Source organism: Sceloporus occidentalis, unplaced genomic scaffold (genome assembly GCF_023333645.1).
Source record: "Sceloporus occidentalis isolate IW3139 unplaced genomic scaffold, rSceOcc1.0.p SCAF_1, whole genome shotgun sequence".
In the NCBI taxonomy this organism is placed as follows: domain Eukaryota; kingdom Metazoa; phylum Chordata; class Lepidosauria; order Squamata; family Phrynosomatidae; genus Sceloporus; species Sceloporus occidentalis.
In genome coordinates, this window is record NW_028316981.1 from 204,830,045 (window position 1) to 204,854,178 (window position 24,134).

The 24,134-nt window shown below is 39.9% G+C and overlaps 1 protein-coding gene across 5 annotated transcripts in view; it reads left to right on the forward strand.

Moving 5' to 3' along the window:
* LOC149323252 (PH and SEC7 domain-containing protein 3-like) overlaps positions 1-24,134 on the forward strand; it is a 191,253-nt gene that overhangs the window by 153,283 nt on the left and 13,836 nt on the right. For all 5 annotated transcript variants that reach the window (XM_089488646.1, XM_089488647.1, XM_089488649.1 and 2 more), the window contains 5 exons: positions 1,359-1,402; positions 8,337-8,530; positions 9,272-9,342; positions 20,347-20,504; positions 21,395-21,539. In XM_089488646.1, coding sequence (XP_089344772.1) covers positions 1,359-1,402; positions 8,337-8,530; positions 9,272-9,342; positions 20,347-20,504; positions 21,395-21,539 — 612 coding nt within the window. The remainder of the gene's footprint in view (positions 1-1,358; positions 1,403-8,336; positions 8,531-9,271; positions 9,343-20,346; positions 20,505-21,394; positions 21,540-24,134) is intronic.

The following is a 24,134-nucleotide window of genomic DNA, read 5'->3' on the forward strand; positions in this document are numbered from 1 at the left end:
CACACACACACTCAGCAACAAATTATGACTGACCTTGGGATCTATGCTTTCCAGTACTACCCTGCCCTTTCCAAAAAGAGATATAGATTTTATCTAGAATCAGATGGGGCAACTGAGGCTGCTGCCACACTGGGGAAATAAAGCAGTTTGACCCTGCTTTAACTGCCATGACTCACTGCTATGGAATCCTGAGATTTGTAGTTTGTTGTGGCACCAGAGCTCTCTGACAAGGAAGGTGAAATATCTGACAAAATTACAAATCCCAGAATTTCATAGCATTGAGTTATGGCAAAGTGGTGTCAAACTGCTTTATTTCTGCAATGTGAATGAGACAGGTTTGGGGTCCAATTTTTTCCCCTTAGGTATCCTTTGTGGGCCTCCCCCCAAAAAAAAGAAACCCAAATGAGATGACCAGAAATCTATTTCTGGTTTTGAAATATGGGTATGTTCTAAAGTGCTGAATAGTGAAGACCGAGAGCCTGCATTATTTTTATATTCTTGACCAGAAAACAGTGTCCCAACAGGTCTAGAATAGTCAATGGCTATAAAAACAGCCTTGGTTACTCTTTGACCATCCTTTGTTTAGAGTGCACATATATTTTCATAGAATCATTGAGCTGGAAGATTCCCCAAGGGCTATCAAATCCACCCCCCTCTGCCATGCAGGAATACTCAATCAATAATTTTGTCTAAAATTAATTCATTACTTCTCATTTGTTAAGTTTTAAAAATCATTTTAATCATTTTTATTGATTTCTTTAATAATGTGAACCTAACCTGTTGCTAATGTGTTATTAATTATCATCCTAACAAATCAATTTTGCAGTTATTACTAAAAAGATGAATATAAATGGATTAAGTTCCAGATTAATGCTAATGTCAATGAAGTGGAAGTAATACAGATGTTTCTAAGCTCTGCTTTTTTCTGTGATGCCATGTTGAGTTTTGAGGCTCATGTTGAACCCCTCATATTCCTCTTCTTTCAGTTCGTTATGGGAGTTGTGGGAAGAGGACTTGCCCCTGTCACACTGTATTTTGGAGATGCTTGGGAAGGAACTCCACATGCCCAGGCTTTTAGGAACCTGTGCAAAGTCAGAGCAAGGTCACAGTGTGCCTCCACTTTTCTATAGGGTTGTGAGAAAAGCTGAGGGCTCTCTCTAAAGTAAAAAATAGCAAGTACATTTGTACTCCCCCTTTGCTCTTGAATAGTATTTTAATGCTTCATGCTGCCATGTATGGGCATCTTCATGATCCAAGGCAGCTTGCTTCGTGACATTTAGATCTTGTTCTAAAAATCAGCAATCTCCTATGTACGGTCAAGACAAACCCAGTAATTTCTCTTTGCTTTCCTTTTACAGGCTCTCTACAATTCAATCAAAAATGAGAAGCTTGAGTGGGCAGTGTAAGTATATTGTGTGGAATTAATGAGTTTTTAAAATGATTCCTTTTATGGTTTTCCTCTTGATATGCTGGCAGCGTTTGGAGCAGATTCTAGAACTTGCAGAAATCCACCTCAGCCATCCAGGAGAGCAATCTGCCAAGTTTTGTTATGGGCTAGCCTTCATTTTCCCATTGGATAGCTGTCAGAATTAACATAATGCAGCACTGAAGAGACTGAGCAGTGATGGAAGTCACCGCTTTCAAATCTCAATTAAAGATTTATTTGGTGGCCTTGGGCATGGTGTCATGTCAGACTTGCATGTGTAATATGAAGATAATAATGCTGTCAGAATTATAGTAAAGGTGGGCAACTGCCAGAGATATGAACTTGAAGGGACACATCCTCCATTTTCACATCTGGTGCTTCCCTCAAATTTTAGGTGTCAAATTGTTTTTGTCCCCACCCCCCAAATGGCCAGTAGAGCTGCCAAAGATGGCACGTGTATGTTGCTAGTGGCCATTCTGCTGTATTTGGGGCCTTTTTGTATGTCCTCACTTGTTCCAGCCCCAGATAGGCATTTCCAGATAAGAAGTTACCAACCAGCTACTTCCTATGTGAAAAAAAGCTCTCATTCCCAACCTTAAAAATTATATTTATTACATTGCAATGTATTGGCTTTTTATATCTTGCCATGCAGAAGAATGGCCCGTAGCATCCATTAGAGGCTCTGGTGCTATTGGCCATTTTTTGAGTGAAACAAAAAAATAACACACACACACCTGGTTTTTGGGAGGGCTGCAAAAGCAGTCTTGGAAGGCTGCATGTGACTTGCATGCCACATTTTTCAAAAACCTATTTTGCAAGGTTGGTATAGAGATTATCTTAACAATGTATGAAAAAGACTTTGACTGTTGCATTGTTCCACAGACATTAGGTATATTTTATGCAGCAGTGAGGTCCTCAATTTAAAACTCAGGAGCTGTATGCTCTTACACTTATTTTTACACACAGGCGTTATTTGTCTGATTACTTAAAGCTTCGGTATACCAGTCATCAATTGTATTTCTGTGGTGGTTTATAATGAAACACACACACACACACGTAAGCTGAAAGCCTGGAAGTAATAAAACCAGCATACTGCAATCAAGGATAAAAATTGCTATGGAAAAGCTCAGAAAAATTTGCCTAGTACCAAAGGGAACCATAATGCAAGAACAAGACAACAGGGCTAGTTGTACCATTAGGACAAGTGAAGCAGATGCCTTAATTTGTATATGCTGTGGTTGATCCAGGACCAGTGATCAAGAGTTTGATGACAGGGGTTTGTGGACATATCATCAGGGCTGCCTTATGCTTCCTAAACTAGCTTGATGCCTTCAACTTCATTGAAGGACAATGTCTAACCACCAGTGCAGAAACAAGATTCAGATGCCAGATGCCAGCTTATATACATGAAACTGGGAGGGATGCCATCCTCCACATTGCCCCAGGCATCAGTGTGAGTTAAATCAGCCCTGGGGAAACTATCAGAAGTGGCCCTTAGTCTTTTAGAGTGTGACATCCATCTCTCCTCAGGCCAGAGGGACACTTATGAGAGGCTTTATCTTAGTGCAGAGTCAGGTACTTCTGCAAAGCCCTTCAAGAACCTCCTGTTTGAATCTATTAAAAACTTTGAAGGTCAAAAGGAGTACTTTGAACTGGGCTCAGAAATTGACTGGCAGCCAGTGCAGTTGGCATAGCACAGGCATAATATGATTATAACACTCATTCCCAGTTAATAATCTAGCAGCTGCAATCTGCACTAACAGCAGGTTCCAAACAGTCTTCAAAGTCAGACTCATGTATTGCACCATTGCAGTGGTCTGGCTTATAAAACATATAATCTATTGTCTCTGAATGAACTCCTTGCAAATATGGAACAGCTCAATTAATACTGCCCTGATCTCTTTGCCTAAACACTCTGCAATGAAAAAGTGGTTCCTGTTAACTTCAGGCTGCATCCAAATGTTGTGGCTTTTCTTTATTCCTTCCCTTGAGATTATGTCATTGTATATAAATTAGCAGAGAGAGCTGTTGCATGGGGGCAAAGAGTGCTGAATACATCCAAAATGATGCCTTGACAAAGCATATTTGGGTCCTTGGGATGGCAATAGTTCTGGAATCTGATTGTTCTGCTGCATATACATATTATTTTGGTGGAATTGCTGGGGGAATTTAAACTTTCTTGAAATAAGGAGAGATTGTTTAGTAAGAGAATTTGTAGTGTGTGTTTGTGCATGCCATTGTTACACTTGCTTTGTGAAGGTGGTCTCTGTGTTTTCTGTGAAATACTGGAGACAGAGTCTTCTCAAGCCATAAGAGGAGGCCATGTTGTCAGATTATTATGCCTTGAAAGCTACATGCCTGCTGTTACTCCACCTAACAGAACGAGTTGTTAGCGATGAAAAGCTGCTTGTAAAGGTGGAAGACATTTTTATTTGGCTTGGAAACTTCATCTTGGAGAGAGAAATTAAATCCTCAGTTAATCTGTGGCAGCATGAATAAAACACGTGCTTGGTTTTCTTGCCTTTTCTCTTTGAAGCCATTGTGTCCAAACTGCTGGATAGAAACACGTCTCGGCTCAGGTTTCTTCCTGTTAGCTTGTTGTCCACTGTTTGTCTCATGATTAACTATGGATAGCTTGACAACGAACTGATATCAAAGATAATTAATTGCAAAAGGCCTAATGTACCCCACTTCAACTGCTATCAGGAAGCTAACAATTGGAATTCAAAGCCAAACATGAGGAGGGCAGTGCCTGCCAAAACACTTTAATCATGCGCTCTCTGGCCTGGCGTCCTTATACTGGTGCTTTCTGTAGCGGGAGAGAATTGTGGTTGTTGCTTGGAGGTTCTTACAGAATAGAGGATGTCATTTTAAATGCCATATCCATGTTAATATAGGCAGGATGAATGTTTTCAAAGGACCAACTTTTGCTACTGCAATGGGGTACATATGCTTTCAAATTACATCAGCTGACGCTTTAGCAAAATATCAGTTATGCATTTCCTACATCATGGGAAGGTGGCTAAATAAAATATATGATAATTGTCTCTTCGGTGTTTCTGAGTCCCTTCCACTTACAGTCGATATCAAATTACTGTTGATGGCTGTACAAGTCAATTGTCATTTTAATGTGTATTATTCATACAGTGCCATCTGTGTACATGGTGCCTTGTGTATATGCATGTTCGTTCATGTCACCTGTTGACTTCTGGTGACTCCCTGAATTATATAGGATTTTCTTCGGCAAGTGGTTTTGCCAGTTCCTTCCTCTGAAATATAGTATCTGGTGTTCGAGAGCCAGTGTGGCATAGTGGTTTGGGTGTTTGCCCTGTGACTCTGGGGACCAGGATTAGATTCTCAGCTTGGCTAAGAAACCCACTGAGTGTCCTTGGTCACATCACATGCTCTCAGCCTCAGGGGAAGGCAATGGCAAATCTCCTCTGAACAAATCATTCCACGAAAATTCCATGATAGGCTCACTTTAAAGTTGCCATAAGTTGGAAACAACTCGAAGGCACACAACAACAACAACAACTTGGTAGTCATTGGCAGTCTCCCATCAAAGTACTAACCAGGGCTAGCCCTGCTTAGCTTCAGAGATCAGATGAGATATGGTGCCTTTAGGGTATTTAGGGTAAGTTGTTTTCAACTTATGGCAACTTTAAAGTGAACCTATCATTATTGAATTACATAGAAGCTTCTGGTTTTAGGTACATAAGAAGAAGGAAGCAAATAAGAGAAGGGATAAATTGTAGAGGCAAGGATAGGGGCAAGTCTGTGTGTCATGATGGCCAAACTCAATGAGAGCTACCCATTTTATGACATCTGAACCATCTTATGAATAACTGAACAAGATGGAAAGATGTTGATGTAACTGTCTAGGGGTTTACTTTGTTGGGATGCTAACGTGAGCTGGGCAGTAAAAGATTCCATAGGGCAGGCAGAATTTAGTGCCCACTGAAATCTTGGAACCAGACTGATTAGCCTGTAGGTTTTTTCCCCCTTTGTTTCCTTTTGCGATGATGCCATAAATCCCTGAGGAAATGAGTGGAAATCACTGTTTCCTTATTTAGTACTGAGCTGTTATTTAAAGAAAACGTATACTAGTAAGACATTCTGCGGTCTTTCAGTTCTTGCTTCGAAGAATGAGTGAGCATAAGAAGCATTCTCCTCCAGAGCTTGATCTGGAGAAATTTGAGCCTCAGAAGAATTATATGAGTTTTAATAAATCCAGTTTTGCAAATGACCAATGATATTTCATTTGCCCTTGGGAAAACTATACAGTGAGACCTTGGTATCTGCTGGGATTTGGTTCCAGGATCCCTGTGCATACCAAAATGGTCAAGTTCCATTAAATACAATGGCATAATAAAATGGCATCCATTATATAAAATGACAATATCATGGTTTGCTTTTTGGAATTGATTTATCTGTATATTTTTTTTTAAATTCAAGCCATGGATAATTGGATCCATGGATAAAGAACCCATGGATATGGAGAGCTGACTGTATTTTCTTGGAATCACTGGAGTTTTGCATGCTGACATACTGTGGCATGGATTAATTGATATATTTGATATTGTGCCTTTCAGCATGGGATCCAAGGTGGCCTACAACATTTTAAAAGCACAGTGCAATTAAATACTCTTAATACACAAGTTTGAAGATAGTTAAGCAACATTTTTATTTTTAAGATACAATTGAAAAGCAGTATTAAAAGAAGAGGAGAGGAAGGCTTGGTTGACAGCACTGGCTGTGTCAGTGAGACAGTTTGGTTTAAGGCAATGGTGGGCAACTGCCAGAATTTTCACATAGCTCCCAATTTGTCTGAGCCTTTTTAATTAGGAAAAAATTAACAAAAAATGCCCCCACATCCTCCTGCCAGACAACTTCTGATTTACCTACTGGTTTGAAACACTGCAAAATGTTAGTTTATAATTTGTCCACCTCTAATTCCTAAAGCTGACATAATTGCCACTATGAAAGTTTTCTGCACGGTTTGAACAGAGTTCCATTAACTTAGGCCCAGATTGTTGGTGACTTCAGCACAGAGTGAAGCAGGGGAGACACAGTTGGATCAAAATTACACTCTGTTGTAATAGTGCTGGTATGTTGCAGCATAGGTCACACAAGGAGGGTCCATAGCACAGTGGCTTCCCTGTGGGTACTCTCACTTGCTCCATGTGTACTGTAGGAAACCTTAGGGCTCTGTTAGTATAGCATGTGGCTCTGCTTGCCGTAAGTAGTCCTTGTTCCCACTTGTTGATGTAGTTCCAGTAGTGCTGGAGGAGACTGGACTAAGGAATTGCTGCTGAAACCAGAAGGTGCTGGTATTGGGATTTTGTGGAGTATCAATTTGACCAGAAACACTCTCTGTCCAGGCGTCACCAATTCTGTTGTTAAAACAAGAGGGTTTTTTCCCCCTGCAGTTGTTACTTACTGTGTTAAAAACAATCAATAAGCCCTTTTCCAATAAAAGAGGCATGATGCACGAAGAGCCACTGTACAGTCATCAAATGCACATGGAGTAGTCTTTAACTGCTTGTCATTTTAGAAGTCATTAGCTGTAGCCTGTATATTTAAAAAGCTGTAGGGACCTTTAAGGCAACTTTATCCCTTCTATTCTGTCACATGTCTTACCCTCCAGGGAAAGACATCCTCTTAATAACATCATCCACATGGCAATGTGTTTTAGTAGGCACCCCCAACTGTATTATCCCCCACCTCCCACCATTCATTACTATCTACATCTAGTCATTTTCTGGAATGTACCATAAAACTCTGAGCTTGCTTTTAGTGCCTGTGACTAAATTAATTTTGAGTAATCTTTAATATAAAGTTTTACAAGAGTGGGTTTTTTTAAAAAAATAATCCATCTGTATTTATTAATCTACATTTTGTTTTGCTGCTTTCAGAGTTGTTCCTTGCCTTTTAAGATGGGTTAGATCTCTAGCAACATAATTGAATGTGCATACAGATCAAAGGAATGAATGCTGTGGAATAAAAGCAACATTTCATCACTAATGCGACATTCCCTCTGTTTTTGGGAACATTGTACAAGATGTTTCATATGCCCAGTGTCCCAGGCTCAGTGCCCAGCATCCCTAGCTTAAAAGGATCTTAGGTATCAGAGCATTTTGTGTTTCTAAAAATCAAGCCATAGCTCTGTGGATGGAGTCCATCTTTTACTTGCAGCCAAAGGTCCAAGGTTTAATTCCCTGTTAACTCCAGATACAGTTAGGAAAGAGAGACTCCAGTCTGAAACTGTAGAGAGTCACTGCAAATCAGTGCAGACAACACTGAGCAAGGTTCATTAATGTATTGACTTGGTATAAGGGGAGCTTCTTGTATTTATGAGTCAGGAATGTAGGTTTTTAACCATGTTTTTCCCCACTTGGAAAAGGAAAGATTATAAAAGTGAAGCAAGGACAGTTCACCCATCAATGCTTGTTGCTGGGCAAGAAGGAAAGCATAAAACAGATATAAGAATATGATGTGCAGTAGTGACATTAGGACAGAGGATCACACCGGATATGGATCAACATGTTCATGGCACCAAAGGTGTTTTGCTGGGTGGAAGTGTTACTGTTGATGTCAACAGATTTCAGACTTCATTCACAGGATAATGGTACAAAGGTTACAATTATGATTCATAATCCTAAATATAAATGTGAAACATTCTGCTGAAAACTAGTAAGATTTTTTGCAGGTTTAAAATTATGCTCATGTTGAAATGTCTCAGTTCATTTTGAACCACAAGACCAAAGGGAACATCACTTAATTAAGAGACATGGTTGATAACAAAAATATATTCCTTTTCTTAATCTGATTAGTAAAACAAAGTCTATGATGAGATGTCAAATCAACTTTGGCTTGTACATGGTTTTATTCTCCTTTTAATTTGCCTTAGGGATGATGAAGAGAAGAAAAAATCTCCCTCAGATGGTAGTGATGAGAAGGATAATGGTACCCAATCAAAGACTGCCAATCGCATTGGCAATTCCAGTAATCCTTTCCTAGACATTCCTCATGACCCTAATGCTGCTGTGTACAAAACTGGATTCCTGGCACGTAAAATCCATGCTGATATGGATGGCAAGAAAAGTGAGTGTGTTTCAATGAAAATAGCTTTCCCTCTGAGAAAGGGCTTACTGACAAGGAAAGGAAATAAAAGGAAAGATGCATACATGAGGCTGAACAAGGCTGATTGCTTGCCTAGCCACCACTGCCTCTTGTTGCCCATGGGAATCCAAATAAAAGGTGTTAGTCCACGATCCCAGGGGGCAACTACAGCCTCTGGATCTTGCAGGTGGAATAGAATATGGAGGGTAAATACTCATCCTGTACAAAACCAGGATGATCTACAACACGACTTATTTCTCTGGTGGAACCTCTAAGAGGCCTACCCTATGTCTTACAAATTAATGGTGTTTAGGAGTCTATATAAGAATATATTCTTATTCTTTACTTTCATTCAATTTTTATTTCTTTCATTTTCCTGGAGCGGCTGTGAAACACCTGGGAAGTGCATGCAGAGCCTTAAGGGCTCCTTGGAGCGCAGGTTAGGAACCACTGCTTTAGAGTAAACAGCTCCAATTAAAATAGGCCCAGGGAGTGAAAGAATAGCTATGAAAGGAAAAGTAACAGGTAGTCTGCACACTAGACAAGGTATGCCTTGTTATTTCTTTGTGTTCTTTCCTGATATTAAACTGCGTGCCTATCTAAAGGACAGGGAGGCAAGGAGTACGTATTTGAAAACCAAGTGAACCTAGTTAGAGCAGAGTTCTGATTTGTACAGCAAACATTTTCTTTAACAACTTTTGTTTGTGTGTGTTCCTTTCTTAGCACCACGAGGGAAGAGAGGTTGGAAAACCTTTTATGCTGTTCTTAAAGGCACTGTGCTTTATTTACAAAAGGTAAGAACCTTCCTGCGAAATTATGCTCTTATTAGGTAAAGAATAAATTCAAGAATTGTTTAGATTTTTGTTGGAGTTGCTTCAGTAATTGAGCTAATGCATGTGCAATGCACGCAACCCATGTAAGCAGTGATATGACTGGTAATTGGAAGCCATGTGAGCCAGTATGGTGCAGTGGTTTGAATCTGGAGACCAGGATTCAAATCCCTGCTTATCCATGGAAACTCACTGGGTGATCTTGGGCAAGTCACATTCTCTCAGCCTCAGAGGAAGGCAAAAGCAAACCCTCTCTGACCAAATCTTGCCAAGAAAACCCTGTGATAGTTGGAAATGACTTGAAGGCATACAAATCGGAGGACGTATGCCTCTCAGTTGATTTGGGATGCTGCAGGGAAGAGACAAGGAACAGGAGTAGCTTTCACTTCTCCCCATGTTTCAGGGTTTTGTATGAAGCATGAAATGTGGAGGAAGATGGAGACAGTTTCCCCACCTCTTCCTTGGGAAATAAAGAATAACACATTTTCCCCTGGTATTTCTTATGTGTTTTGGAAACACAGAGAAGCTGGGGGCATTACAGGTCCAGTCACCCATGCTTCCTCATCTGTTGCTTCACTAACACATCCACTCAGACAGTAAGTTCTTCTCTTATTATAATATTACATGGTGACCAGTACCCCGCTGTGGAACTGGCTTATAGGACTGTTTGATGACAAATATTCTTCAGTGTAATGTTGACTGCCTCAACTTCTATTCCTTAACAGCAACATCTTGCAGCCACTTATTCAAGCTTTATCATCCCATCTTATCAAGTCAGATTGCAGGCTAGTACACATTCACTTTGGAGTAAATCTAAATGAAATGTGTAGGAATTATATCAGAGTCTCCATGCCTAGGGCTGCATTGTATGTATTAGACAGCTTTGCTAAAATTTTCTGAAAGACTATGTCCCATTTTGTTAACAGAACAGTTATCTGCTCATAAGTATAGGTCTACCTCAGTTAATGAATTAGATATGTTCCTCATCATTAGTTCTTTAACAGGAAAGAATAGGGATAGGTTCCTGCACCACCACCACCCCCCCCCCCCAAAAAAAAAAGATTAATTTTCAACATTTTTCAGCAAACCTTTTAACCAGAACTATCAATATGTACATGTGAAATGAAACAACCAGGTCAGGTCAACCTCACATAAGTACACAGGAACATTTTGAACCTTTTAGAGACCGCTTGAAAGCTTCTTACAAAATGCATGCAAGGATCTTTTTTTTTTTTTTTTTTCTTTTCTTTCACCAGCCTCCAGTTTTCTTATCATTTCCATTTTGGTAACCACTTCCAAATCTGTGCTTTTTAAATATGCCAGGTGAGCCAGGCTTATCTGCTTCCTCGCCTCTTATAGGTAGGCACACACAGCCACAATAGGATTGACTAGAGTAGAATCCCATTATCTCCCAACTCAAGCTCTATTGCATTGTTTACTGCAGGTAGACTGCTACAACCCAACACCAAAAGTCAGTCCTCCTTCAGCATCCTCCTAAGGCTGATGCTGCTAAGAAACTTCCCAATAGATGGAGGATATGGAAGAAAAGTTGGGCTGAGTGGGCCTAAAAAGAATTTGTGAAAAGGCACTTCTTTGTCAGAGGCTTTGTTAACTGACCCGTGCCTTAATTTATATACTCTGAATTGACTTGTCCTATGTTACCTGTAGGGAGCACAATCCTAACTGTGATAACCATAAAAACTGCCAGGCAAACATATCCAGTTCTATTTCCAAAGCATACTTACACAACCTACTTAATTTGCCAGTAATTTCTCTTTGCAAGAAAATCCGAGGTGTTGTAGTTCTGTTAGAGGTCTTAGAGATTAAGTCTCTGTCTGTCTCTCACATATACACCTTACCTCACCAAACTGCAGTTCCCAGTTGGAGGAAATCATGACATTTAAGCTGTTATAAAAGTTTTTCAGGTGTATGTTTCTATGTGTGTCTAAGTTCTGCGTACTCAACTAAGTTCATGATACTCATGCTAACCTAATGTTAAAATAATTCTAGTCATTGAAATATACACTGTGAGTAATGTTAGCAAATGCCAAATTGTTTCACTTTTTGAAGTAAATTTATACAGACTGATTGAGAGATTGCAGGCTATGGGAAACATTTTCTCCATTTTATATACTAATCCTTGCCTTGCTTACAATTATAAATGACCAGATGGCATTCATGCGTCTTTGTTTAACTTTTTATCCCAATCTTCACAGAAATTACATTCCATTTTAAGAGACAGAGAGCTGTGCTACTTTTTTGATGTATGTGTTAGCTAATCCCAGATACAGCTATTACAAAAACTGTATTTCAAGTACTGCAGTGAAAAATGGGAGATTTTAGCTGACATGGCAATTGCAGGATTAAATTTTTAACATCTTTAAGAACATGAATAAAGGACATGTGCGGCATAGACACATCACCCAGGGTTTCAGAGGTTGCCACTCTTTTTATCTCCTTTTTTAAAAAAAAAAATGATTTAGAACCGTTGAGCAAATTATTCACTTAAAAAAACCAATGCTGGTCAATCTTAGAATCTTAGAATGATAGAATTGGGAAGGATCATAAGGACCATTTAGTCCAAATCCGTTGTTGTTGTTGTTGTTGTTGTTGTTGTTGTTGTTGTGTGCCTTCCAGTCATTTCCAACTTGGTGACCCTAAGGCGAACCTGTCGTGGCGTTTTCCTGGCAATTTTTTTTTTCAGATGGGGTTTGCCATTCCCATTCTCTGAGGCTGAGAGTGTGACTTGCCCAAGGTCACCTAGTGGGTTTACATGGCTGAGCGGGATTCGAACCCTGGCCACAACAGTCAAACCACTACACCATGCTGGCTCCTTAGACCAAGCCCCTGTCATGCAGGAATGCATAACTAAAGCACTCCTGAAACATGCACTTCTCCATGTGGAGGTGCCCAGCCGTGGAAAATGGTCCAAGAGACAGAATATTCTGAAGCAGTATTGCTTTCTGTTTTCAAACAATAGGAAGGCTAGAGGAAGCAGCTGTTCTTCAGGTTGGGATATTGCTTTGGTGGTCCTGGCAGTATGTAAAGCAGCAGCTTAGGAATGGAGGGCTGGAGTCGAGAGTAAGGTCTCAGATAAGATGTTTGTGTTTCAGTCCTTACCTGCAAAGAGCTTCCAGTGAGGAAAAACTGGTTTTCTGGTGTATCACTTTCCTAGGTCTCGTCTTGAAGCTAATTGTGTCAGTTCATGTTCTTGTGCAAGAATCCCCAGATGCTCTTGCCAATTCACTAATGGCAAGGGCATTTTTAGGATTAGGCGAGTGCAGCTTCAAGTAGAGTCCCTGCATTTCTTTTGAATCCAGAAAAATGCGTGGGATCCTCCCTTGCACTCATGTTGCACTTGTATTCCCTTGCACTCCATGTTGATGGTCCTGCGGCCTTCATGTCTCTCCAGCATCAGTGTGCTGTTCAGAGAAATCCCTTCATTTGTACATGGAATGTCTCTTATTGGCACAATGAGCTTTGAAGAGAGGCAGTCTTAAAGCAGTGAGCAACGTTCTGAGTGCCCCAAAAGCTGTTGTAGCACGGAGAATTCCATGTTGAGCCAGCATGGTGTAGTGGTTTGAGTGTTGGACTAGGACTCTACTCCATGGAAACCCACTGGTAGTCACACTCTTTCAACCTCAAGGAAGTCAGTGGCAAACCTCCTCTAAACAAATCTTGCCCAGGAGACTCTGTGATGGGTTGCCCTTAGAGCCGCCATAACTCAGAAATGACATGAAGGCACAAATCAACAACAGCAGGATTCCACATCCTGCTCCCTGCCTGCAAGCTGTGGAGGATGGCTTGGGTTCCACCGCTGTATCTGCAGTGTGCCTCCGCTTCAGCTTGCCTGTAATTTTAGAGAAAAGGACTTTTATGTAGGGATACAGTTATGGTGAAAGTCCATTCCCCAAGGCTGGCCAAAACTTTGTAAAAATTTGCTGTTGACATGCACCAACATCCTTGATTCTCATTAGACTGGAACAATTAGTGACAATCCATAGCCTTTAAATATATTGTTGAAAACATCAAAGATGTGGTCCTGTAGATCTTGTTGGTCTGCAGTTCCTGTCACCCTTCACCATTGGTTATGATGGCTAAGGTTGATGGAATTTGTAGTCCAACCACATCTAATGAGCAGACATTCCACACCTTTGCTTAAGGCTGTTTTGGGGCAATTCTGCTGTTAGGACACCGACACAGCATAGGATCCTCCTACAAGCACCAGGAAATCTGATGTTACCTGTGCTGTAGTGGCTTTCCAGTTACAGGGGTAATGTGCAATGGGCCCTAAGAGAGGAAGAATCTGCTTTCATAAAAGTAGCAGAAGCATCTTCTTGTATAAACTTGATTTGCAGTAAAAAAAAAAAATATGCTAGAAAACCTTTACCTAGCAAACCTGTCCAGCTACACTGGCTCAGTCAACTCATTGCTGGATAGTTCTCCTTTCCCGTCATGTTTTTATTTAAATTATTTGAGTTATATCTGCTCCTCTACACACAGAGATCAAGATCCCATTAATTGTGCTAACCACCAGCGCATGTGCTGAATCTGAGATAGCCAGTGTTCTGAAAGAGAGAATCTGGTTATTTAATTAAAAAGTAGTAGGAGGAGGAGGCAGCTAAAACTGGAAGGAAAAAAGATACTACATGTAGAACAAACAAGTAAAGTCACAGCCTGCAAATGCCATGTTTAATGCCACAGGGTTTGTTTTTAAATGTAATTTCAAGGTGGGATAATTGAAAATAAGGGGAGGTAGGCCGTGAAATGGGACAAAGATTATATGAGGGAAGGAATGTGTGAAGCAGAGGCTTTTAAAGGGCATCAAGCGTTCTTTAAAATGAGCCTGAAGTCAAGTGGTTTGGAACAGATGAATCCACCAGTGAACCCTGGACATGAAATAGTCTGGAAACATGGAGCTCTGTGGGGTGAGTAGGGTTCCTAAATAATATATGTATGATAATCATTGATATATGACAACTATTTAAGTGTAGGGCCACCCCATAAAATTATTTATTTATTTACTTACTTACTTCAATTATATCCCATCTTTCTCCTCAGACGGACCCAAGGCAGCTCACAGATAAACCTATAAAATTATTATAAAATTCAAACAATTAAAACATCTATGTATAAAATCACATAAAATATATACAATAAAACATAAAAACACATAAAATATAGTTAAGTTAAAAACAGACTAAATTCAAACCAGAATTGGAAGTATATATGTAACACAATAGTTAGGGAGGGAAGGATTCTATGTTTACACAGGAGAAGCAGTTATGTAGGTTGGGGTCTGTCAATTTCATTATTAAGCCATTAAATAACTAAGGCTGCTGCAGCACTGCTAAATGAATGCAGTTTGACATCACTTTTACTGTCATGGCTCAATGCTATGGAATTTTGGGATATATAGTTTAGTGAGCTATTTACCTTCTTTGTCAGAGAGAAGTGCCACAAGAAAGTGCCCAGGATTCCATAGGATGGAACCATGACAGTTAAAGCGGTGTCAAACCACATTAATTTTGTAGCGTGGCAGCAGCCTAGGTCTCATTATTTGGTATTTGTTCCATAGTTAAGATTCTTAAGATAAATGATGCCCCACACCTCATCTACAGTTTGAGATGGCTATCAATTAGTAGTCCCCTTATTTCTGTTGTAAAATGAATAGAAATAGAATAAAATCTTTATTACGGCCATAGACCAGCATAATTGTAAAATGAGATTCTTGCTTAGGAAAAAAAAATACCAACAGCCATTGGTACTTAAAGCTATCAAGCTGGACTGACATGTGGTGGGTTCTCAGTTGGGTTTGTATCCTTATACCCACGTAAGGGTGTAAGCAAAACTTACCAAACTTGTATTCACAAAAGGAGGTGTACAAAAAACAAAACTTCAGCGGACTCCTGAGGTCAAAATAAGGAGCAAATTGAGATTATTTGGGAGAAAAGTGTAAGCAATTGATACCGTTAACTTGTTGATTAAGATTGCAATTCCATCTCTATTGATCTCTTGCAATTTAAATACTGCCTTCCACTTAGAATTGTTAGGAAGTACATTTAGTGGAAGCATTGTTTTTGTTTATCTACCACCACTACCCTGATATGTGGCCTGACTCCCTATGACTTTATTCATAAGGAAATGAGGTTTGGAGCTATTTCGCTATCTCTCTAGTTACAGCATCCTCCCCACACACACACACCTAACAATTTATATTTTAATAACATCCTTAGGTGTCTTAATTAGGAAAAAGCACACTGTATACTTGGAAGTTAAGTCCAGCGTAGGGTCCCTGCTCGTGTTGACAACTTCTCCCTTGACAAATGTGCATTGTTTCATTTTTCACTTCTTGATACAGGAAGGGAGGTGATAAAAAAGGACAATAATTCCTGAATAAATGGGCACAAGGCAAGCAGAGAAGCTCAGCAGCAATCCATATAATTAACTGCTTAAATTGGTCTGCACAACATTACATAACATCAGAAGGCAAGGAAGTGCCTGTCATGTTTTCCGCCTCCTGGACATTTCTGGGCTCAGGTTCACTTTCTGTTCTCTGAGATGTAACCAAATGGGAGAGCGAACAAAAGAGGAAGACTGCCATAATATCTTGCTCCATGCACCTGTGGAGGTGATGCCTTTAAGGGAAAAATGATTATAATGGAATGATGCATGCTTTCTTGGGCTACTATTCAGGAAAGGATTTCTTAGAGTAGCGATGGCTAGTTTTTATATTCTTAGGGACCCGTTTCTTTTTTGGATAGTGGAAACCACATGCCCAGTATGCCATACCCCTTTGTAAGAAATGATGTTACATAAAGAAAATTGGTGGTTTCTGGATGAGTAAAGCTCTGCTTATTTCCTTTTACACAAAAATTAAAATAATTCAAAAGATTTTTCTCAGTTTGTACCATAAGATTACAAAAGTTTTTGTCCTCTTTTCAGTAACTTTGCATTTGAGGATTTCTTTGCTTTTTTTTTTAAATAAAAGGTTGTATGTAGAAAACAATGCGTTCTGTAAAAACATTTTCACACAAAGGCCCCAAATGTGAATACAGTAATCATTGAAAAATGCACAAAATCTCTTGTAACATGTCAAGACACTCTTGCTCATCAAGGATGAGAAAATTTACAAATATTCCTTGCATTGGAGCCCTGGTAGTGCAGTGGTTAAATGCCTGTACTGCAGCCACTCACTCAAAACCATAAGGTTGCAAGTTCAAGACCAGCAAAGGGGCTCAAGCTTGACTCAGGCTTGCATCCTTCCGAGGTCGCTAAAATGAGTCCCCAGATTGTTGGGGGCAAATTAGCTTACAGTTGTAAACCGCTTAGACGCTGCTTAGGCGGTATGAAGCGGTATAGAAATGAAGTTTGTTTGTTGTTTTGCATCCCTCTTGTGCTTTCCAACAGTTGTAAAGCACGTGCAGTACTCACATAGGGAATGGGGTACAAGGCACAACATCACAAAGAGAAATGTGACATTAAAGCTCCACAATTATTGGCACTAATCACAATTTAGAATTGTGCCAAAGACTCTACAGGTGGCTCCAGGGAAGCCCCTGATCCTGGGGAACGAGGGAGTAACTCTTAACCTTGACCAAGGAAACTCCAGCTTCCAAACCCACTGGTATTGTTGCATAGGCTGAAGGACTTCACACATATTCTTTGTTTGATACCTGTTTTGCTTCTTTTGTTCTTCCTTTTTATTTTGTGCTGACACCAAAAACTCTTCTCCCCAGTCTACTTTTAAGTACAAATTAGATGCATTTCATACAAAGGCTTGCAATATTCGTCTAGTAGAAGCAGGACCAATAAAAAAGATGCCAGATCTATGCTTGCTTGAGAGTGATGGGTGCTCGATTACAAAGAATATAGGGGGACAGAGTGCCTGTGCCATTAGTAGGTTTTGTACAAGAGTGGATTTCAACAAGTGGCATTTCCTCTGTACAATTGAGTGAAGCTATGCCTGTTGCAGTGTCCTTTTGGGAAGAAATGTTAAACATCAAGGAATTGTCTTTCATTGCCTTAACTGTGTATCTGGCATGCTACCAGGGCCATAGCCATGAGGTGTATGTGTGTATTGGCCATTGGATGAACTGACCATTTATCTCACTAGCTGTACATGCCCTGCATGTTTGTTGTTGTTGTTGTGTGCCTTCAAGTCATTTCCCACTTACAGCAATCCTAAGGTAAACCTATCATGGGGTTTTCTTGGCAAGATCTATTCAAAGGGGGTTTGCAGTTGTGTTTCCCAGAGGCTGAGAGAGTGTGACTTGGCCAAGGTTACCCAGTGAGTTTCATGGCCTAGTAGGGAATCAAACCCTAGTCTCCAGAGTTGTAGCCCAACACTCAAACCACTATGCCACCCTGACTGTGCACATATCTATTCGCTGCTGAAGGATATGTAACTCATTTAATATTGTATTTACGTGTCTCAAACCTCACCTACGTTTGCACGTAACTATGCTGGCTATTCATATTCACCACTTTAGTTTAGGATTTCTTGCTATAGGCCTGCTTGCCACTCTACTGCTAATAGGCATCTTGTTGTCACCCAGTCCTGAGCTCGCTTACTTGCTTTTATAGCGTTATTTCAATTTTATTCAAAGCATTTCTCTGACTTGCTTTGACTTTTGATTTGCCATTCTACGTAACATACATACCCTATTAGTCAAAACCATCTCCCAGACATGAGGGGATCTTTGATAATTTACCTAGCTTGAGATTTTGACCGTGGGCTATTCTCCAGTGAATTTGCTATGAGTCACTGCTGTGCTGAAATTGATTTAATGAACAGTTGGCCTGTAAAGTCTGTGCTGAAGAAGTTGGTCAAATAGTATAGGCCCTACTGGAAGCTGTTTTTTGTTTAGTTGTGTTACTTTTTGCAGGCTGTAAGTTGTTTAGTGTTGTTTGGCCCATTTTCCATGCCTGTTCCCCTGTGTGTTTTGCTTATTCCCAGTGCTCTCAGTAATAATTTTTTTCTTAATGTTATTAAAATGTTACACAAATAATATAACAACCACAAAATGTTGTATTTCTTGGTAACATCAGCCAGAATTATATTTGCTGAAAAATTGAAAGCTAAAACTGCCCCATGCAAAGATTAGCTCTTTAAATTATATACAGTGATGGAATTAGATAAATTTACTCAGTATTTAAAAACGAATCAACTGATAAGCTACATAAAGAATGGAAGCCAATTTCTAGAAAGGATGTGGGGTCCATTAACAGTAATAGGTTTTTCGGATTAATTAGAGGAGAAATTAATTAGAGAGGAAAGGATAATGAGATAGTTTAGTGACATACAAAAAAATATAATATAGTTGGGGGGAAGTTATGAGGTAGGAGTATCATAGTTTGGATTATATTGGGAAGTCATGTCTCATGTAAAGAACAACTGGTGAAGGCAAGGGAGAAAGTCTATGAGAGATAGAAGTAGGGATGTGGGAAGTGTCTGCAGGTTAGGGAAAGTTGTAGAAGGTGAAGACTATCTTGGATTGATTGAGAAGAGGAAGGATAGAATGAATGAAAGTATAGGGAGTAGAGAGAAGGATGTAGTAGTTAGAAGAAGATACAGAGAAGGTAAATGGAAGGGAAAGGAAATAGGGAATGGAAGAATGTTGAAGAATAGTTAAGGACACATGAGTTTCAGAGGAAGGATTTTCTTTGTTTGACTAGGAATGATATTGTGGAAGCTGTTAGTGATTGATAGCAGTAAATATAATCACCTTAAGGATGAAGATGGGGGCTAGGTATGTAAGAATAAGAATGACCTATTTTTTTAAAGTTGTTTTTCGATGATTAAAGTATTTTATCTTGTTTGTTAGTATTTTGTTGATGTTGTATATGTTGATTTGTTTGTTCTTGTTTTATACTTTGAATATATATAGTGAGCCCTTGCTATCTTGTGGGCTTTGGTTGCAGGAACCCCTGTGGATAACAAAATCCGTGAATGCTCAAGTCCCATTAAATACAATGGGGTAGTTAAATGGTATCCCTTCTATAAAATGGCCCAATCAAGGTTTGCTTTTTGGAATGTATATTTTAATATTTGCAAACTGTTGATGCTTGAATCCATGGATAAAAAGTCAGTGGATACAGAGGCCTGACTGTATATCAACCACATCCCCATGAATAATGTACTTTGAAAATATCCACTAGGAAGAGCATCCACACTGGTTCTGCGGATGGAGAATCTCAGCAAATAAGGAAATGCTAAATATTTTCCTATTCAGTTGTCTTCTGCTATGTAAATATGGGATCTTCTAATATTTAATCGGGAAAAATACCATGTCAGATTTAACAGATACAAACTGGGGATGCTTTATATACATCTCATTGAACACGTTAGATCATACTTTTCAGTAGATGTGTGTGGGACTGAACTGTAAGTCCTTGAGAAACAAGTGCAAAATTGTACTCTGGTAGGCTACTGTGCAGATCCATTCTTCATTTCTTTCTTTTTATTTAGTAGGGAATGAAACTTCATTGGGAACATCACAAGTCATTCTAGGATCTGGCAGATTCATATTGTGACTTCTCTAGTTAAACAGTCTTATGTAAACATATAAATCTATTCACAAGCATGTCCCACTGAGTTTATTTGGATTTATACCCAGGTAGGAGTATATAAGTTTGCAGTCTGAGGGCTCTAAGGCGTTTCTTGTGCCATTAAGCTGGCTAAACAAGAATCAGGATCTTTTTGCAATACAGTCTTGAACAGATTTACCTGAAAGTTATGTTCTTTTGCATACAGGACTTTGCAGCTTTATAGTTTCAGTTGTGCTTGAAATAAGCCCTAAAATATGGCAGAAATCTGAATAAGGATTGCAGCTGCACACACTTCCATTTGTGACACTTTGGATAGCTCTTTACAAAAATGTTCTGTGTATTACTTTCTTCGCAATTTAGTCAGGCTTTTTTTTTTAATCCACTAAACAATAATTTGTACTCTCTTGATTTCTACAGGATGAATACAAACCAGACAAGGCACTGTCAGAGGAAGATCTTAAAAATGCAGTCAGTGTGCACCATTCATTAGCATCGAAGGCAACAGACTATGAGAAGAAACCAAATGTCCTTAAGCTCAAGACGGCTGACTGGAGAGTGCTGCTTTTCCAAGCTCAGTATGTTCCGCTTTGGTTTCTTTTTGAGCATGAGTCAAATAAAATATACTTGTGACTGGTGACCTCATGACTCTTCTTGCAGGGACTTTATTTTGTTTGCTATTTCTTTTCACATTTTTCTTTTTAACCTTGGAATAGCAATTACACAAAACAACAATACCACAGGCTCCATAAACAAATGTTATAATAATTCCTTGACCACATTGGAGCCATCTACTAGCTTAATCATGTGACCTGTGAAAGGTTGCTTAGTGCAGTTGCCACAGGTTTTTTCCCCATTCTTTGTTGGACTTCATGGACAACATGTAGGCCTGATAGAATGCAATGCTATGTTAGATGGCAGGCAGGCAGAAAAGAAAACCTCTTTATGAAATCTGAGAAAAATGAAATATACAATTTTAAAAATAGGCACAAGGGTACCCCCATGTAGAGCACATTGCAGAAGTCAAGTTGTGAGGTTGCCAGTGTCTGTACCACAGTTTCTAGGTCTCCCGGTTCCAAGAAAGGATGCAGCAATAACAATACTTGAGGGCACTGAGGCACTGCAGCTCATCACCTTCCATGGCTCTGGCCCTGCCGGTGTTCATGTTGTGACAGTGTTTCACATTGAACAAAAAAGAACTATTTAAATGAATAATTATCTAAGATAATTAATGCCCAACTGTGAGGAGATGCTTCTGGGATTAATCCAAGCTCTAACAAAGGATAAAGAAGAAATACGAATAGGTAGAATCTTCCAGGCGGTGCTGCTAGTGCCCATATTGAGATACTGGAGTAGAAAATGGGACTCCAGATGGTAGTTCCTATTTTGTCACAGCAGATATTGAATTCAAAGCAAAAGAGACATGTCTGAGTGCAGACACCCTAACTGATGTATCTTTCTTACACAGGAGCCCAGAAGAAATGGAATTGTGGATCAATAAGATCAATTCTGTGGCAGCTGTTTTTTCTGCTCCACCATTTCCTGCTGCTATTGGATCCCAGAAGAAATTTAGCCGCCCTCTGTTACCTGCTTCTACAACAAAATTATCTCAGGTAATGAATACACAACCCTGTTTTCAAGTACATATCTAAACCTCATTGCAAACACTATAGCCATGTAAAGTTCTCTCCTAAGAATGAACTACAGAAGAGGTAAGTACTCAGATGTGGGGAGGTGGACTTGTAAGTGTGAATCATCTGCTCAAAGAACCGTGTTATATTTTGAGGATCAGTTTAGGTCCATGTGGATCAGGATCAATCAGAGAAATGGACAACTACATCAGATCCTCTTTCCCATCACTTAAAGTTAATCTTTCTTTCTCCAGTAAAAACAAAACACCTTATCACTATGAGGGAAAGGGGAATATTTAGCACAAGGAAAAATTATTTTTTGGACTACAGCTCCCACAGTCGCTACTCAGCATGACTATTGGCAGGAGGATTCTGAGAGTTATTGTCCACACGTAGCTTTCTCAAAATCTCAGCAGGAGGAATCTTTGGTTTCTCTGAAGGTGATCAGACAGGTTTGGCTCCATTAATATCACAAACTGAAGTGATGTTTTGAGCACCCTTGAGGTGGATAAAAATATGAATCATAACAAATAAAATGTTACTGCATGATGGATAAGATATTTTTTGTATTATTGTATATGCTCAAGTACGGTGTGCCCGTGTTATACACAGGTGGGCCCATACATGGCTTCCAACATACACTGGATGCTTTCACCGGAAGAAGCCTTGGCAAGCCCCAGAAGAAGTAATGGGGTGTGTGCCTGTGGTGCGCACACCACAGTGTGGCACGAGCATGAGCCCCATTACTTCTAATGGGGCTCCAGCATACACATATTTTTCTTTACTGGGGGGAGGGGGTTCTGGAACGGATCCCTAAGCAAAGAAAGGGGGCACTAGGAACTTTAGTCAAATTGACGCAAAAATATGAGTCAGTTTATCCACAGCTCAATTTAAGCACTGCACTTTAACTCTCATTTTAAAAAAGGAACCATCCCCTGTTGAAAGGCAAGAGTGTAGTATGTCCCGGAAGCACTCCCCACACCTAAGCATCCATCCAACCTTTAGTGTGAACACAAACTGTTGTGCCTGTTGGAATTTTGTAAGTTCTTTGGCATAGTTTTCCTTTGCTTCATCCTTTAGATTCTTTGTTGCACTCCCCTAAGCTTTACCTTTGACTTATCCGTGGGTCATCTCAGCATACATAATTTTGGCCCCAAAACCTGCCCTCAACCTATCCATGAGGTCGACTTACAGTCCAGTATATACAGTATGTAAAGCAAGAAAGGCACTGAATCCCACCTCCTCAGTACCATTATAGGTGAGCTCATGACCAACTAGGGCCGTGCTAGAGGACAAATTTTGTCCCATTGGGATGGCAAATTCCTTACATAGGAAGAACTAAGGGATGAGTTTGGAAATACTGTTTGGTTGAGGAGAAACGTCTTCCTTGCCCAGTGACCCCAGGTATTGATGATCAAACCTTTATGTGTTTGTTTATCCTTTCTCCACCATTTGCAAAACTACTTCCTTGATTCATCCAATCAGTTATGTTCAAGCAGAATGGAATGGAGAGAGCTAGACAGATCAACAGACAGAGCCATCTCATGACAAAAGCTGTCTGCCTCCCTGCTCTTTCACCTTGTCTTGCTTGTGCATTTCCTATGGACATCTGGTTGCTCATTGGGCTCCATGGGCCTTTGATGTGATGCAGCAAGGTTCATAGGCTGCATGTGCACTGCAGAGGTAATCCAGTTTGACACCACTTTAACTGCCAGGCTCAATGCTCCAGAATTCTGGAAATTGTAGTTTTGTGAGAAATTTATCCTTCTCCATCAGAGTGCTCTGGTGCCACTACAGTTTCCACAATTCCATAACATTGAGGCATGGCAGTTAAAGTGGTGTCAACCTGGAATATTTCCACAGTGCAGATATAGCATTATGGGCTGCTCCTCTCTCACACCATCCCCATCCCTCCTTACTTCTCATGAGCAGAGTTTGTAAACTTAGGGCCTGAACAGACAGGCCAAAATCAAGCTCCTTCAGGTCACTTTGGAGGTATGCTGTTTAAATGATGCATGCGTCCTAAGAGGCCGGATGCTGCACCAAATCCATGCTCCAGTCCTAAGGACTGGAACAGAGCTTTGGCGCAACTTCTGGCTTCTTAAGATGCGTGTGTCATTTAAACAGCATACCTCCAAAGTGACCTGAAGCAGCTTTATTTTGGCCGTCTGTTTGGGCCCTCAATTTGCCATGTAATAATCCTCAAATTATTTTATCAAAACAGTTGTTTTATTTGTCGCAATACACAAGCTTGGGTCCAGCTGCATTTTAGTAAACCTATTAGTAACATTTAATAAATCGATAAGAAAAATATGATTTGCACATTAGTAGAAAGACAAGACAGGGACTGAAAGGGCATGAGCTGTTTTTAGCCAAAAGGCAGGGAGGAAAATGTGTTATGTTTTCAAAAGAGATAAATCCAGGGACAAGCTGAGAACTGTCTGCTTTTATCTGTCAGCTAGGGAACTTGCCAGTAGGCTCCTACTGATACTGCAGAGTAAGAAATGTGAACTGTCAACTCTGTCTGGTTGCTGTTTTAGAAGCTGTGGCCTTGAATCATGATGTGACTACTCATAG